Consider the following 17,872-nt stretch of genomic DNA (forward strand, 5'->3'; position numbering starts at 1 on the left):
GAACCTATTTTGGGATAAATTGGGATATTTGCCGGTGGCGAAATCGTCAATTATATTCTTTAATAGGTAATCAACTAATGTTAACGACACCATTATTGACAATTCTACGACAACTTCTAAAAAAAATTTTACTCTCATGATAAAATGTAGCCTTTATAATATCTACCATAACCATACCAATAATAACTGTTAATGTGCAGAGAATGCCCAGTGGAATTAGGTACCAATTATATAGCATTAAATAATAAATAATTAAATAATATCACTAGTTAAGAAAAATATGAGCTATGTTACTTGTAATGTGTGGGAATAAAGGACTTACGAGTTGAAAAAAATAAGATGTCTTGAAGAAAAATGGTTTTCTTGGAAGAGAAGGAGAAAAATGGACTGCGATCAACTATTTCTATGTATGTCAATTAAGCAATTTAGTAAAAGAAAATCTACTGGACCGAGTATTAAATCTATGATCATGTTCACTCAAATTAAATGGGCTATAAAAAATCGGTTTCAATTCGGCCCTTTTTGCAAAACTGCCAAAATCTGTGGCGCGGACTATACAAAAAGGTTCTATCGCTAAAGCACCGAAAATCGATTGCAAACCCACTCAATCCATATCCCAGACTCATCTGCAGACGATCTGCTTAAAAAAGTGTATCCACCCCACCCCCAACCCCTTGGGGCGGGATAGGGGATGTAAACGCCCCTACACAGCAGTATTACCCCGTCTGTGGAGCAAACGAGCCGTTCGCCAACACAAAATTAAATCGATTAAAACATTTTGTTGGACCGCCACCCGATTGTGGTTTGCCGCGAAAATTAATCGCGCGTGATCTGTGGCGATTTAAATTTTTCGAATCTTTTTTTTTATTTTCGGAAAAGAGTCTTTGGAGGCTTAGAAAAAATGTGGTTTTATGTGAAAATTAAAATGTGATTGAATTTTAAACAGTGAAAAGAAAATCTAGTGCATCTTTTTTAATTAATTAGTGAAAATTTCAGTGACCTAAACCTGACCGAGTTTTACGGAATTTAAAAAACTTTTTTGTTGTTTTACGACAAATTTTTAAAGAAAAAAATTAAAATGTCAGTTTCGAAAAACGAACGCAAATACCGCTAAATTGAAAAATGGAACAGGAAACGAGAAGTGAATCGCCCATAGACACTAATAGACAAGAGCAATCTACAAAAACCTCGTTTTTGATTGAAGACATTTTGTACAGAGGACAGCAAAATAGAAATTTGAAGACTCCTGTAGCAGACACTAGGCGGAATTTTGAATATGAAAGACCGGATCCGAAGCCCTATTTCCCTGTACCAAATGAAATAAGGCCTCACGTGCCCAGAGAAGGGTCGTACCTTCAGGTCGCGATGGGGGCACTTGGAGCTTACCTACATACGCCTAATACTTATAAAACTGTGGAAGCGCCGTATTTTTTGTCACAAGGTTTGTACCTACTTGCATTTTTTATACTACCTATACCTACTCTTTGCACTACACAAAATTAACTTACAAGAAATATGACATTGGAAGAGCAGTCGCCCAGCAAGCGGAAGGTCGTGGGTTCGAGTCCCGCCTTAGGCAGTTCGATTTTTTCAAGTTGTTTATTTAAAATTTTGTTTGAGAAGCGACTCAATTCGCTAAGAAATATTAATAATAGTTACCTATGACATTGGATTTGGCACAATTTAACCAGTCTTATCTTTCCGATAACTCGTGACAATTAAGTGAGCAGTTGTTTGAAATAAAAGGGTGAAATAGTGGAATTATCTTCCTCGTTAGGTTTTGATTATACCCTGGGCATCATTTTTTGTGATGACAATATTTTGTGTTTCGGAGAAAACGGCGGGCTATCTTTTTAATAAGTTTTCGTATCGCGTCATAAGAATTTGATTCATAGAACACTATTGTACGCCACAGAGAACAACAAAAAAAAGAAATATTAAAAAGAGACGGCACTTATCGCTATGAAACATGAGAAAGTTTTTTCTCCTATTGGATTTTTCCTTGTCGACAAAAACAATAATTGGTCAAATACCATAGTTATCAAAATTGGATCCGTGGTTTATTTAGCCTTGAAAAATACGATGTGAATAACAATAAACACCTTCTAACTACCTACTATTTAAGTTTAATTAACGGAAAGCAATTTTGCTTTGTAATTGTATAGTTTAATAAAAAAAATAAGCGACTATTGCTGGCTATTAGGTAAAGAAATATGTGGCAGGGAAAGTTTATAAATCGAAAGAAGGAAATAGAGAAAACACAAAAATGTCGCGTTGAGACCAAGTTGAGACCCGTGTTTCTCTATTTTAAATGAAGAAAAACTTATTATCCTTCAACAATTGCTTTGGATTGGAGCATTCAATGTAATACTAGCTTTTGCCCGCGGCTCGCCCGCGAATTCTATCACAGAAAAGTTTTACCGCACTCGTGTTCACCTTTAAAATATAAGATAAAATATGGGATTAATACAAAAATCTATTAATTCATCCTCACAAACTTTCACTTATAATAATAGTGGGATATAATCGTTATGCCCAACTAGTGCCTTGAGATAAAAAGAAATGCCCCAAAAACTCAGTCAAACTTTCAAAAAAGTAACTGAAATAAAAAATACTAATCCTAATTTTTGTGTTTCGCAAAAGCTTTTTTGCTACAGTGAAGTAATTTCGTGGACGTTTTCGTAGTAGTTACGACATTCCGTAGTATCTACAATAATTCTCAGCATCTACGAAATATATCACAGCGTCTACGAAAATTCGTAGCAGCTACGTTTCGTATCTCGTGTTCCACGTTTCTCTGGCGCGCCTCTAAAGTGATTTTCTTGCTGGAACCAAACTTTGTTAAAATCGATGGTGCTCATTTCAAATATTGTAAAGGTGAAACCATGGGGTGAAAAGATTTCTTGCCGGGAAATTGAGGCGTCATAATTTAGCAGTTTTGTTTCATAAAATTTGTTAATGTGTAATAAATGGTGTATTAAGTACTAGCGGCCGCCCGCGACTTAATCCGCTTGGATCCCGTTTTAAGCATGTATTTAAATGATCTTTTTAAATTAGCAAAAACGGCAAATAAAAAAATCTAAATGGTCATCTATTTTAATGATTAATCCTCTTTCTTTGAGACATAAAATAAATGAAATCGATCGATATTTTAACCTCTTTTGAACTACGCAAAAAAAATTTGAGATGTAAAGATTATATCTGATCGTTACTTGTTGGTCCTCAAAAATAAAAGAAATGAGCACCAAATATTCAATATTGTGATACTTTTTTAAATAATTCGATTTGTATAAATTATTTTTTGTCTATATCAAATAATCTTCAAAATAATTATGTTATGGTACTTATTTTTATTAAGTTGTAGTCAAAGGATGGAAACTATTTAAAGGCACTTGATGTTCAAAGATTTTTTTTTATTAAAAAAGCATACTTAACACGTTCACNAAGCGAGCAAGCAAGCTAGCATGCAGGCAAGCAAGCTAGCAAGCAGGCAAGCAAGCTAGCAAGCAGGCAAGCAGGCAAGCAAGCAGGCAAGCAAGCAAGCAAGCAAGCAAGCAAGCAAGCAAGCAAGCAGGCAAGCAAGCAATCAGGCAAGCAAGCAAGCAAGCAGGCATGCAGGCATGCAGGCATGCAGCATGCAAATTTGACTAAAAACTTGAGACTTCTGTCACGGCTCCGGCACTGCGGGGCTCTGGCGGTCCCTCGCGTGCTAATCGTCGCAGATGGCTTTCGCTCGACACCGCGTCTTCCCCCCTCCGTGCCTACGCGCTTCTAAATTACACTCTAGGGGTAGGGCAGACAAGACTACGTGGAGTCGGTTTTACGGCGATTCGTTTTTGCCACTAAAGTCATTTATAAGTCAAGCTAAAAAAGAACATACTTAAAGTTATCTATATCTATCATAAATTATATCAATTAAAGAGTATAACAAATAATATTTATTATAACAAGTAATGGTTATGTGAAATAATATTTATATTAAACAAAATTACATTAAATGAGTCTTAGATTAAGTAAGGTTTATATCAAATGTCTTTATGCGTTGTGATTGGTATCTGAAATGATATTATTAGAAATGATTTATTATATGAAGAAAACATTATATGTTAAAAAATTATATCAAGTGTTATTATAACATACGTTTATTATATAATATGAACGTTATTGAAATGAATTTATATCATATAAACTTATATAAACTGTCACGCACCCGCTAAGCCAACTCAGTAACCAATGATGGACGATTGTCACTCAACCACAAAGTACCGCATAAATTAAAAGATATTTTTTAATTAAAAATATTAACCAATAATATTTTTTGCTAGATCAAATATATTTTAAAGTTAAGTTATACATAGATCGACATTTGTATTTATTAGGTGATCGATATTAAAAGGCAAACTTGATATAAAAATCATCAAATTAACAAAATTAAAGATCAATAACTAAAAAAGAGGATCAAATATTATTTTACCTTTAATGAAGTTCATTCATAATTTATCCGTAGATCAATTAATATAGACCCAATAATTAATATAAAGGTAAAATATATAAAAAACATCATAAAATTTATTTTTAAAAGTGCACATACAAAAAAGATCAATTAGTTTTTAGAGGATCAAATAATATTGTCCCCCCGTTTTATACCCTTAGGGGTGGAGTTTCGTAAAATCTGTTCTTAGTGAGCATCTACGTTCTAAAAGGAAAATTTCAGACTCCTTGCACTTGTAGTTTCTGAGATTTCGTGATGAGTGAGTCAGTCAATCAGTGACCTCTCGCTTTTATAGAATTAGATTATTAATTTATTATAATTATAAGATTTTAAACTTTCGCGTTCCATTTCAACTAAAGTACTCTCCAGTCTGCTTGTGACCGCGGCTGCAGCATAGCAGCCGAAACGTCATTTATAAACGTCGCGTGTCTTTTTATTATATTATAATTAGTAGGAAGTCGGATAGGGTTAGTAGGATAGGAAGATTTGGAAGTAAGATCGTACAACCCGGACTAAGTAAAATGTGTTTTCAGGGGTCCCGTACCACGCGTTGTTCACACCCTCCGAGCTGTCACTCTCGGCACTCAAGCACTGTCGCCGGAGGAAGGCGAGGACCGTGTTCTCCGACCCTCAGCTCACTGGTGAGTCCTGTTACTTATTGTTAGTGAATAGTTCAATTTAGAAAGTAAAGGCCTCTCTTACCATTTTCTAAATTATAATGTATATGTAACCAACCACCTCTGTGGTCTAGTGGTAAGACCACCTGCTTCAGAGGCAGAGGTCCCGGGTTCGATTCCCAGTGGGGGCATATTTTTCTGTTCGGTTTGGTTGGTGGTAGGGCTTGTTCTAAGTCCGCCTGGCTAGCTACCACCATCTTACCTAAGTCTGTCGCCATAACAACAATGTTAACAGCATTGTTGTGTTCTGGCAGTTAGAGGTAAGATAGCCAGCTCTTCCGTGGTTGAGGATTCCGGGTGAAGCTCGCTTCCACCTTCGGCCTGATCCTCACTTACCATCAGGTGAGATACAGGCCAAGAGCTTCCTCGTTGTGGATTAAAAAAAATTGTATAACTCAAAGGTGACTCACTGACTGACTAATATAGTGATCTATCAACGCACAGCCCAAACCACTGGACGGATCGGGCCGAAATTTGGCATGCAGGTAGATCCGCATCCGCTAAGGAAGGATTTTACAAAACTACAGCCCTAAGGGGGTAAAACGGGATCCACGCGTAAGAAGTCGCGGGCGGCAGCTAGTGTCCGAGTAAAGTTCGATATAAATAATGTAAAGTGCGAGTAAAATAAGAAGTATTTTAGCATTATTCAGCCCCCCTATACAAAACGCACTTTTTGATCGAATCGAAAATCGAATCCGTCAAATCTCCATACAAAAAAGGGGCATTTCGACCACTTTTCGACTGGTTTGCGATTATAATTTGCACTTTGTCTAGACCCACAGATATGGTGACATTCGATAAATTGCTACTCGTGACTTAGCAACGAATAACACTTTATGGTAACACATAACAGGAATTTTGTTTTTAAAGGGGTCACTTAAAAATTAGGGATTGATGGTGAAAATGGGCATAAGTAAGACTATCAAATAAGCCGTGGTCACGTTAACTATTTCTTTAATCTCAAGTCGGTGTGTCTTAACTTACAGCTTGTAGGTTAACTTAACAGTGGTTTTTTTATACCAAAACAAAAATTGAAAGAGCTCACCAGAATGAGAATAAAATCACGACACCGCAACATGTGAAACGGCATTAAAACAAAGCTCTAATAAATATAAATTGCTCGCGGGTTTTCCTTGCTTTAAATTCAGTGTGAACCATTGAACTTAAATTACTGACGTAGTATTATCTAAGGCTGGGTTGCAACATCTTACTTTAACTTTGACAAACTGTCAAACAAAAAATCTGTCAAACTTCATACAAAAACCAGCGGTTATCGTCATAGTTACCGTTAACGTTAGGTGGTGCAACTCAGCCTAAGACGTGATTGGTCACGAAATGGAACGTAACGGATTTCGGTGTTTTTTTTTTCTAACTTTGTACTTACTTACTAACAAGTAAACATTCTCCACCAGGTCTAGAAAAGCGCTTCGAGTCCCAGCGCTACCTATCAACGCCCGAGCGCGTGGAGTTAGCTGGAGCCCTCAACCTGTCTGAGACCCAGGTCAAGACCTGGTTCCAGAACAGACGGATGAAGCACAAGAAGCAGATGCGGAAGCAGCAGCAGCAGAGAGGTAAAGTTTGCTGATAAGATAGCCTTTTATCAACAGGTTATGTAGTCTCCACTAAGGGAGCACGACTCTCTGTAGCTTACCAGAAGCAAATAGTTAATAGAGGTTTTCGAACTCCTCCTATGTTTCTGATTGATTATTTTCGTTCCGGATTCAATGACAGCTGCGGCTGAACCATTTAAGAACCTAGTAAGTGCAGCGGAGCAAATTTTACAGGAGAGCGAAAAAACGCATTTTCATTTGCCCTGCTAAGATGCTTAAAGATTTGGATAACTTCTGATGTTTATGTTAAAGATTAGTTACTAAAGTATACTTTATGGAATAAAAGAATATATTTAGTTAAAAATTGCAAGTTTTATGCTCTTTACTAACACTAAAAGTTATTTTTTTGACAAAAGTGCCTCGTAAAAATCAAAATCAAAATCGAATATGAATCAGTACTCATGTAGTCCCCAGATTTCGATATGGTTATCGAGTGTCAGGTAAGTCACATTGACCATTTTGAAACCTAGTAAGTCCATGCACTTCTAGGTTTTAAATGGTCATTGTAACTTGCTAGGTTTTGATAATGGTTTTTGCAGATTTGAATTGGACTTACTAGGTTTTTAGCAACGCGTTTCTCCGATGTTAAGTGTAATAGAGCGATTTCTGTCTTCACATCCTGTGGAGACCTTAATTCTAAGGTGATTTATGACAAAAAACGAAAATCTGCAAAAGTGTCCCTTACTAGGTTCTTAAATGGTTCAGCCGCAGCTTTCACCGGCACACTGACCGGGATCCTAGCTACACAGGAGTTGCAGCGGTGGAATCGAGAGGTTTTATCGTCTTATCATTTAGTCTCCACTTGCTTAAGTGAAGCAGCAAATCGAACGCACAGTATTGAATAAAGCTCTATGATTGTTTCGTGTGTGACCCTGTGCATCCACGCGCACTGTGAGACCTCATAGTAATGTTTGTGAATACGGGCGTAAGTCTCCACTGCACGAGCACGACTCTATCTAGGTAGGAAGTTTACCAAAAGTAATTGTAGGGTATGGATGGCCTGATGTTCGCATATTTTGTCCCTTAGTCGCTTTTTACGGCATCTAAGAGAATAGTGGTTATGGTTCTATTGGAAAAATCATTTTCTAACCGACCCTTTTTTACTTTCGGTCCAGTGTAGGTAGTTAGTAGCGTAGCAAGTCCTATGCCCGTTTTCACCATCATTCCCGAACTTTTAAGTGACCCCTATGACAACAAAAGTCATATTATGTGTTACCATAGGGGTCACTTAAAAATTAGGGATTGATGGTGAAAACGGGCACTAGTATTTCATATGGGCCCCTAAAGCCTACCCTAGAGTTACTAAAACCCTAAAGAAAAACTGTAGAACTTAAAAATTATACAACGTGTAAAGTTGCAACAGTCCCCATACATATTGAGCTGTGAACCGAGCCAAAACAATTATCTAAGAGAATGGTTCCAACTTCTAACAATTAAAACTTTGAAGGGTAAACTTGCCGGCACACGGTCTTGTGACTTGTTTGAACTAAAGAGAGGAACCATCTTAGGCTGAGTTGCACCACCCAAATTTGACCGTAACTATGACGATAACCGGTGTGTTTTGTATGGAGTTTGACAGATATTTGACGTTTGTCTCAGTTAAAGTAAGATGGTGCAACCCAGCCTTAGTTTGTTTTACATGTGAAGTTTAGAGAGAGATATCTGGAATCGGATCGGCTCTCCTTGTCCTATTGGTTGGTTCTCGGTCGCGATATTGCACAATATTTAAAGCTCTTTTTCTCCACTCTCTCAGCTCATTTAGGTAGCTCTTTCTCGCAACCATAAAAATAACGCCTTATTAAATCTATACTAATATTATAAATGCGAAAGTAACTCTGTCTGTCTTGCTTTCACGCCTAAACCACTGTACCGATTTTGATGTTTGGCATAGATATAGTTTGAGTCCCGGGAAAGGACATAGGATGGTTTTTATCCCGGCCGCGGGCGGAAAGCTATTAATAACTATAAAGTTTCAATTCAGTAGTTTTTGCGTAAAAGAGTAAAAGTTAAAATTAATATTTAGTTCTAGAAAGTGTCATTTGGCATTACCTACGTATGTTAATGTTGACTCAAAGTGCTTAACTTAAGAGTGATTGATTGAATTGTCTCGGTATCCTTAAAATTACTTTCTTTGTAATCAAAAATATGTTTTCTCATACAATATAATACCTATACTTTAGATAGTTTGTTATTAATGTAGTTCAACTCTATTTGTTACATAATTTGTCAGTTTCTATTGGCTATTAAAGGTAACCAACGGTATCGACCGACGGATCGGGCTGAAATTTGGCATGCAGGTAGATGTTATGACGTAGGCATCCACTAAGAAAGGATTTTACGAAACTCCACCCTAAGGGGGTAAAACGGGATTCACGCGTACGAAGTCGCGGGCGGCCGCTAGTTTGTTACATAATTTGTCAGTTTATATTGGCTGTTACAGGTCACTAACGGTATTCTGATATCGTTGAGAAAAAAAATGTTTAGTAGAAAATTATTTCATTTCACGAATCCAATTCATTTGTTTTAGTTCCAAATTAATTACCTCCAACCAACTACGAATCCAGCTTGAATACGTAATTACCAACATATAAACGTAACGCTATAACGTTACCGTTATTTTAATATTCCGATTACAGCTCATTAGGTGTGCCAGCCTTTATGAAGCGAAGTTTAATAATTTTAATTAATCAATTACGAAAGGCTGGTAATTTCGACGAAGCGCCATTTTGTACGGCATTCTGGGAAGGGAATCGCTGTGTTTACACAATTTACTAGCATTTGCCTTCGGTTTTGCCTATGGTTTTCGCATTTGTGGTTTTTCTGAGTAATTTTCCAAATTTGTTCTTTAATAGGAAACTTTTTCGGGCTTCAAAGAATTTAATAAGAAAAAACTTTTTGCAGCCGCTCTCGAGAATAGAGATGTCGCTTAAAAAATGGTGTTAAAATACCGTTGTTTCATATCGTTGTTATATTTAGTAAAACAATATTTAGGGAGTAAATGATGATTGTTTTTCTTTTGGTAACAACATTAAGGCTTACTTTAACTATGAAAAACATAAAAAATCTGTCAAATTCCGTACAAAAAGCACTGGTTATTGTTAAGTTACGGTTAAAATAAGGTGGTGCGACTCAGCCTAAAAGTTTTTCCGTAAAGCGTTTTCGCGCGAAAAGGCGTTCTGACGGATAAAAATCCACACAAGGCAAGCTGGAATAAGATAAGACTATCATAAATTGTATTTTTGTCCATTATTTCGTAAATTGAAGCATCAGCCAACACACTTCGTTCAGTAATTGACGTTGCAACCTCAAAGATTCACAAATTAAATTCCGCCATCTTCGGGCCGCAACCAAGACGTTGTCAAAACTTAGTTACGTGCAAGATGGCCGTCTTCGTTGCCATGGCAACCGCCAACATCTTAGATCGCCGCCAAACGAAAATTCACCTTGTAACCTGGTAGAAACGTCGGAAATGGAATGATAAGTGGATATTTTTCAAGCGTAGGGAGGTGCTGGAGGTGAAACATGGGATATTGAGTTTTAATGCTTGAGGTTATAACCGAAAATGGTGTGGTAACGGTAATTGAATAATAGAGTCGTATGATTTTTACGGTGGCAGAGGGATGCTACCTATACAGTTTTCAGTTTATGATCAGTGATGGTTTATTTCTCGTACCTATATGCTCACAACGAATACTGACGGATTTCATTGCTTGGTATTATACAGGATGACTGGAACTTGACGCGCCACAGCAAATTCTCATGTAGAGGTCATATTTTGCGAAATATTGGACCATTTACCTAGGGAAAGTTTAAAACAACTTTCCAAAAATAACAACCTGTATCATCATCATCATCATCATCTCAGTCATAGGACATCCACTGCTGAACACAGGCGTCCCCCAATGCTTTCCATGTTGCCCGGTTGGCAACATGGAAAGCATTGGGTGCCTGCGTCCAGCGCCTTCCTGCTACCCTAAATGATGTCATCGGTCCACCTTCTGGGAGGACACCTATATAAAAGTTACCAATATCAATTCTTAAAATTTTTATTTGTCTACAGGGACAACAGGGATGGATTTCACCTCAAAACACGCGTCCCATCTAGCAGATAATAGAAAGGTAAGTAAGTCGAAAACTCGGAAAATAAATACTTAGTTTTTGGTTTTCACTAGATTAATATTATTGTGATTTTTTTGCGCTGCTTCTCAGCCTAACTTAAAATTGACCCAAAACAGTGGTAGGTTTAAGACAAGGAAAAAGATCAGGCCAAGGTGAAATTGAGCTTCACGCGGAATCCTCGACCACAGAGGAACTGGCTATCTTACCTCCAACTGCCGTAATAACAATGCTTAACATTGTTGTTATGGCGAATTGGCGACAGACTTGAATAATTTGGCCGTCTCTACAAGTTGATCTCACCAAAACGCTACTCGTATAAAAAGTAGGTATTAAACACATACCACCAACGTTGGGACTAAGTACCTATTTTTAGATCCACATGATGGACGAGTGGCACTGGAAATTGGCACCAATATTGGAGCCAACGTGTAAAACAAACTTAGCCTTAATGTCCAAAGACCGATCTCTACACCGGCGTTGACAGTTCAACTTTCCCCCGGTACAAACTTGACCTTCACTTGTTGGGTTATTGGCGGTCAAGCTGTAGATCCTGGCTACACAGGAGTTGCAGCGGTGGCAACGAGAGAAATAGTCCCGTACACCAGTGTATTACTTGGAGCCATGATTAAAGTAGATTTTTCTATTCAGGCGGAAGACTCGAGGATGTCCACAACTCACACGTCGGACTCAGATTCGGATCCCAGTGATAGCGACATCGACATTGTAGGGGAGCCCAGCTACACAAGATACCCTGGGGACACGTAGATAAGGATACATCAAGGATACCACTACTGTATAATCATCATCATTTACTCTCCACTGCAGAAGTACGACCCACGTCTGCGGGTCCACGGGTCTGCGGGTGTCTATGGGCGACGGTAATCACTTACCATCAGGTGATCCGTCTACTCGTTTGCCTCCTATCACATAAAAAAAAACCCTATCATTTACTAGGAAATTCAGCATTTGACTTACACTTGGATTGAGCCTGATGTTCGCATACCCTGGAGACATATAGATTTGGACATCATCATTTCAGCCTCAGGATGTCTACTGCTGAACATAGGCCTCCCCCAAAAATTTCCAGATTGGCCGGTTGCTAGCGCCTTCCTGCTACCTTTATGAGGTCGTCAGTTCATGGGTACGATACCACTATCACCATTAGGTCATTTGGCCTCCACTGCAGGAACACGACCTATAATTGGACACTTGACTGCACAGTCAACACTTTCTATGAGCTGTCAAAACGCACCAAATGTTGTGACGTCACATTTATGCGAACTCAATTGAAAAACTATTTGAATTTATTTCAAGATGTACCTCATTTTCAGAACTAAGTATGTAGATTGAAGTGTATTTTTAAAGAATTTGTGTCGTGGAATTACTTGTGTCAACTATCCAATTTACCAGAGGCAAATGGAGGATTTGGCCCACTCCCCACGCTGGCCAGACGGGTTGGGGAGGCCTGATGTTCGCATATTTGTCCCTAAGTCGCCTACAACATCCACGGAAAGAGTATATTATTATGTCTCCAATTTGTTTGTGAAATCCTGGCTGTACTATCGGCAACAGTGTTAACTGCCCATTGCCGGTCATGTCGTCTCGTTCTATCGCAAAGAATCACCATTTGATGAGAGCGAGAGCAAAAACGGAAATGGATAGTTAACAGTGTGGCCGTGTGTACCTACTTACAGGATTCATCAACTGATCATACATAATAGTTAATTATTGTAGATAATTGAGTTAATACAATAGGCATACGGCAGCCGGCGATCATATTAACTGGACATTAACCAAATAGTTAACCTCGTTAATCGTTAATTAATAAAGTTAACGTTTACCGTTAATTTTGCACTTTGATGTCGTTGCGTTAGTGATTGATTTATGGGATGGAAGTTTAAATAAATTAATAGTGATTTTATAAAATGATGGGGTTTTTTGTTTAAAACTTTATTGCACAACATTTAGGTAGATCTATTAAAAGATGAACTTAATTCCATTATGGTACTCTGTTAAATCTGTAGAAAGTACTCTACCTATTGTATTTATTTGTTACCTATTAGAATGTATTTTATATTATTATTTTGACGGACAAAAGTATTTTTATGTAAGAATCCAAGTTTAATGTATCGGCCAACATTTTTATAGTACCTACTTAGATAACTTTCTCAATCTTCAATCCGTTTCTTGAAATCTAAATATATAAAAGGAGAAACTGACTGACTGACTGACAGATCAACGTACAGCCTAAACGGCTAAACGTAGGCACTTGAAATTTGGAAGGGACGTAGCTTAGGTACCGTAGAGGTGCACTAAGAAAGGAATTCCCGCAATTCCCACGGGAACGGGAATTAGCGGGAAAAACGGGATTCACGCGTACGAAGTCGCGGGCGGCCGCTATGTTATAATATAATAATAACCGCCTGCTATTTTTTCAGTCCGAGACTATGAACCAGGCAGGTGACCCGTAGTCTCCATCCATAGCCCAGTAACCAGTCCATCCATCCTTCATCCATAACCCTAGTCCATTCTCCAATAACTGCAATAGCTCCTGTGCACAGGCTGGGGATGGTCTCTGGCTACATCCCATGATATAGTCACAGACTAGATCCAGCATGTGCACCACTTTCACTTTTGTCGATTATTTTGCGCTTAAAACGGCCTCTACGTGTTGGATCTGTATCCCCACGCAAGCCTTATGAAGGACCGGGCCACTTTTGACCCGTGAGCTCCAAAGCGTACAAATAAAAATAATAATAATTTAACTTTGTTAATTAACGATTTTAAAATGGCTCCTGCAGTATAGTTCTAGCGTTTAACTCAGTCAGAACCTGGTATGGGACTCTGACTGAATTTGGTTTCTAAATTAAATAAAACACCCTTTCCTCAATCATAAAATTGTCTCAAATACATCTACTAGCTGCCAAAGAATTTATTTAATGTCACTCAAAAATAGTATAATAGTAATTAGCAAAAGTTTCAGCTACACATGCCTGTTCTTTAAAACCTTTACCTATATAAAACTGTTTACAAAATAGAGAATATAATTGAATTAATAATTTAAAATATAATTTTACATAGTTGTGTAGAGTCAATAATTATGATAATAAATAAGTTATTGTTAAATTATTTATAAAGGTTTCGTGGTAGGACTTTTAAAATAAAATTAGTCAAATAAGTGCAATAATAGCATATTTTGTACAAATAACAATAAAAGTGAGTGTTTCTAGTCGTTTTAAATAATCTAGACATTTGGAAGAATGTAAATTGTAAATCCAAGTGAAAAAATTTGATAATAAATGGGTATTTGAATTTTAGTGATAAGGCCCCCAAATATTGATTTCAAAATAAGTAACATAAACTGTTATTTTATGTCAATAAAACCATTCGATATTATGTAATCTTTTCTTTCACTTTATTATTAAAATAGCGTTATTTCTGTAACTCACAGTACCTACAAACCAACATTGATTTAAATCGTTCAACACAAAGATTTAATTATTAGAATAAATATTATTAATAGTACAAGTTTTACAAAACAATAAAACTTGTATTATTGAGCAGAGACGATGCACAGCATCTGGTGAGAGATGCGTCTACTTCCGATGTAGTTTTGTACCATTTTATACCTTAAATGACGCCATTTCCGCAATTATTTAATAGGAATTGATTTGACTTACTTCCGTTTGCCGCCATTTTAGTCACCTGGGGGCGAGCTTGCTCGGAGTTCTTCATAGAGAGCTCACCAGGAGGCCTTCTTGGGATGCTGTGCATCGTCTCTGCTCAATAATACAAGTTTTATTGTTTTGTAAAACTTGTACTATTATTCGGCATGTGACGATGCACAGCATCTGGTGAGAGACTTGTTTATTAGCTCCTGGTGACTACTTACCAATGGCGCTATGTGATGAAAGTTTTCGAGTTTCTGTAACAGAACTAGATTAGAACATGATTAATTTCAGGGTATTCATTTGATCGAAAAGAGTGTTAAAACTATCAGAATCCCACGTACCTCGTTTCATCCGTTTTGAATCTCGCCGGGGTCCGAGTTTCTCCGGTATCCGACGCTCTGGGTCCACCTGCTCGTCGTCCGGAAGACACTCGTCCCCTTTGGCGCCAACCACCATCACGTACATGTCGTTCGCGGTCACACACGCGCGGTCAATTGCACTTTTTAATTTTAAACTTAGTATAAGAACGTTGAGAAATAAATTATTTCAGTAAAAATCTGAGCAGAGTTTCTGCTTACGATGTTGCTAGTTTGGAAGTTAAAGACGCTATGAAGAACTCCGAGCAAGCTCGCCACCAGGTGACTAAAATGGCGGCAAACGGAAGTAAGTCAAATCAATTCCTATTAAATAATTGCGGAAATGGCGTCATTTAAGGTATAAAATGGTACAAAACTAATTCGGAAGTAGACGCATCTCTCACCAGATGCTGTGCATCGTCACATGCCGAATAATATACCATGTTTGTTTCATTCAATAGCAATAAACCAAAAATGCTAATGTAAAAATGAATTATTGTAAAATAGATTAAGTTTTATGAAATAAATGTAAATTATTTGAAGTTTGTTTATTTTATTTCAATAATACAATAGGCTAGTTTCCTAAAAAATATTTTTTAGTCCGTCATGTTTAATATCACAAAATATTGGACACATATATTTTTATTTGTCAATCTAATAAATAATTACATACTTATGGTGCGTTGACGTCACAAAGTGCGGCACTTTTATGCATTCATTGACGTCACGGGCCTCTTCTTATGAACTTTGGCGCGCTTTATCTCGTTAAATTTTCATTAGTTTGAAAAAGCGAAAAATACTAGTAGAGTATTTTTTGATAAGCTAACTGACGGACTAATTAAAACTTTTTTCTTTTTGACCCAGGAAACATCCCTATTGTAGACTCAATTTTATTGACCAATGTTGACAAAATATCAAGACAGGCACAGTGGCATACTTACAAGGAAAAAAAAACAAACGAATTCGAGAACCTATTCCTTTTGTTGAAGTCGGTTAATGATAACTGTCAAATGTTAGTTATTTTTAGTTTTCTTAAACCTCCCCCTCTATACTCGTATTACAATGGCTATAGAGAGAGATTTCATTAAATCCTTTTAGTTAATGTTAGGTTCTGGGTTTGATTCGTAGGTGGAACATACTTTTTGTATTAAAAATTGCACGATTCGATCAATCTTATGCGAAAAATACGTGTAAAGTGAAACCTTTGTAGAATAAAAGTTAATAATATCTGTGGTAGAAAAACATAACTTTTTAACTTATCGGACGGATTTAAAGTCCGATTGAACCATGTTCAACGATTAATTTAGGTAAGTAAAAGTAGCCATAACATAAGGCTTTTCAATAAATTAAAAAATATTACTCGAGTCAAGATTTAAAAAGCATTGTTTTAAATTGCATTTTTCCTACTAGATTTCTTAATCGTTGTTAGAGTCTTCAAATACGGTATTTTTAATCTTTTTTGAAATTAATTCCAAAGTTGCTGCGAAGGTGACAAGGATCTAATTGAAGTGAGTATTAAAATCCTAAATATTCCCAATGTTATTTTCGTTTTAAAAATTATAGGCGCTCACATTAAGAACTTTTACAAGTAGGTATTATTCATATCATAAGTTACCTAGGTACAGTTAGGGTTGCCAACAGTATTATACTGTTTTTCACTAAATTATACTTTTTACTGTTGAACAAAAATAAAGTATACAAAATACTGTTTTCAGCTAGCATCACTAGTATCCATAGATATTTTTAAAAGTAAATGCCCAACACCACATTTAAGTACGCGTTGTAGAGCTATACTGTTTGTTTTTTTTAATACTGTCTGTTTTCCTTCTCCGACCTCTGATATACTTTATATTTTGAAAGAAAAGTTGGCAACCCTAGGTACAGTTCAGTAGGTACGGCTAACACGAAAAACTTTCGAGTTCGAATCATTTGCGTATTCGAATCGCCATTTAGTACGAAAACTACTTACAACAACGAACGTGATCGTGTATCTAAGTGTAGTACGTGTACCCTTGTGAACGTGTCGTAAAGTGAACTTAGTATGGGAAATGGTTGCACGAAACTTATTTTGAGAGTCAAAATGTCACGTAATCGTTGAATTCGAAGGTTGAGTATCGAATTTACGCAAACGATTCGAAGACGAAAGTTGGTCATGCTAGAGGTAAGTACAGATTATACAGGGTGTCTCAATGAGTAGTGTCAAGCCGAAGCACAGAGGTAGAGCATCACTAGGGCTACCCGAATCACCGCGACTTTTGATAACTGGTTTTCGAGTTATGATATTTTTTACAACATACAGGATTTTTAACGTTTTTAGTTTACATTAGTGTCATGGATGTAAGTAAACTGAATCAGCTAGGCCTAGTATTCATCTAACAATAATAAAAAAATCAGGCATGTAACTTGACCATTCGCGCCACAGTGACCAAAAAAGTGCCTAAGAAATTAAACAATCATAACTCGAAAACTATCAACAATCGCGGAACATACATGGGGGTGATTCGGATAGCCCTAGATTCTACCTTTGGGTTTTGGCTTGACACCCTGTGTATGAGAAAAAAAATAATTAAAGCGTTACATCCGTGTAACCTAAAACGTAATGCTCAAAATTTAACCTATTGTGTTAAGTTACAGTACAGTCAAATATTCCTGGAGAAGGAGGAATAAATCTCCGAGTGTAACAAGCCGTAATTCGAAGCATCCACACAAAATAGCCCCAGTTAGAGCAATTTCCCGCGTTTTGTCATCAGGCAAGCTATACGTCAATTACCAAGTGATTATCCTACTCACCGCTAGATGGCGCGCACCGGCTTACCGTCCTCTGGGACGGGTCTTAACAGGCACCAGACTAAATTGACCCCTCTTTAGCCAATTTAACGAGATACTTGTAGCAGAATGTAATGATTTCACAGGTCTGCATTAAATTGGCATATTAGTTGTTTGTTCT

The 17,872-nt window shown here is 37.1% G+C and overlaps 1 protein-coding gene and 1 long non-coding RNA gene across 2 annotated transcripts; one reads left to right on the forward strand and one right to left on the reverse strand.

Annotated features, from left to right (window-relative positions):
• The first annotated feature begins 1,122 nt into the window (after nt 1-1,122).
• On the forward strand, nt 1,123-11,881 carry LOC114350938 (brain-specific homeobox protein homolog). Its single transcript, XM_028301903.1, has 5 exons — nt 1,123-1,441; nt 5,026-5,133; nt 6,582-6,740; nt 10,840-10,898; nt 11,547-11,881. The coding sequence occupies exons 1-5, from the start codon at nt 1,123-1,125 to the stop codon at nt 11,661-11,663; spliced, it is 762 nt and encodes a 253-aa protein (XP_028157704.1). The 3' UTR covers nt 11,664-11,881.
• A 3,049-nt stretch (nt 11,882-14,930) lies between these two features.
• Nucleotides 14,931-15,187, reverse strand: LOC114350934 (uncharacterized). Its single transcript, XR_003655745.1, has 2 exons — nt 15,148-15,187; nt 14,931-15,068 (listed from the first exon to the last, which is right to left on the reverse strand). It is a non-coding gene; the product is annotated as an uncharacterized LOC114350934 (long non-coding RNA).
• Between the last annotated feature and the right edge of the window lie 2,685 nt (nt 15,188-17,872).

Source organism: Ostrinia furnacalis, unplaced genomic scaffold (assembly GCF_004193835.3).
Source record: "Ostrinia furnacalis isolate ACB-3 unplaced genomic scaffold, ASM419383v2 OfSCF1008, whole genome shotgun sequence".
In the NCBI taxonomy this organism is placed as follows: domain Eukaryota; kingdom Metazoa; phylum Arthropoda; class Insecta; order Lepidoptera; family Crambidae; genus Ostrinia; species Ostrinia furnacalis.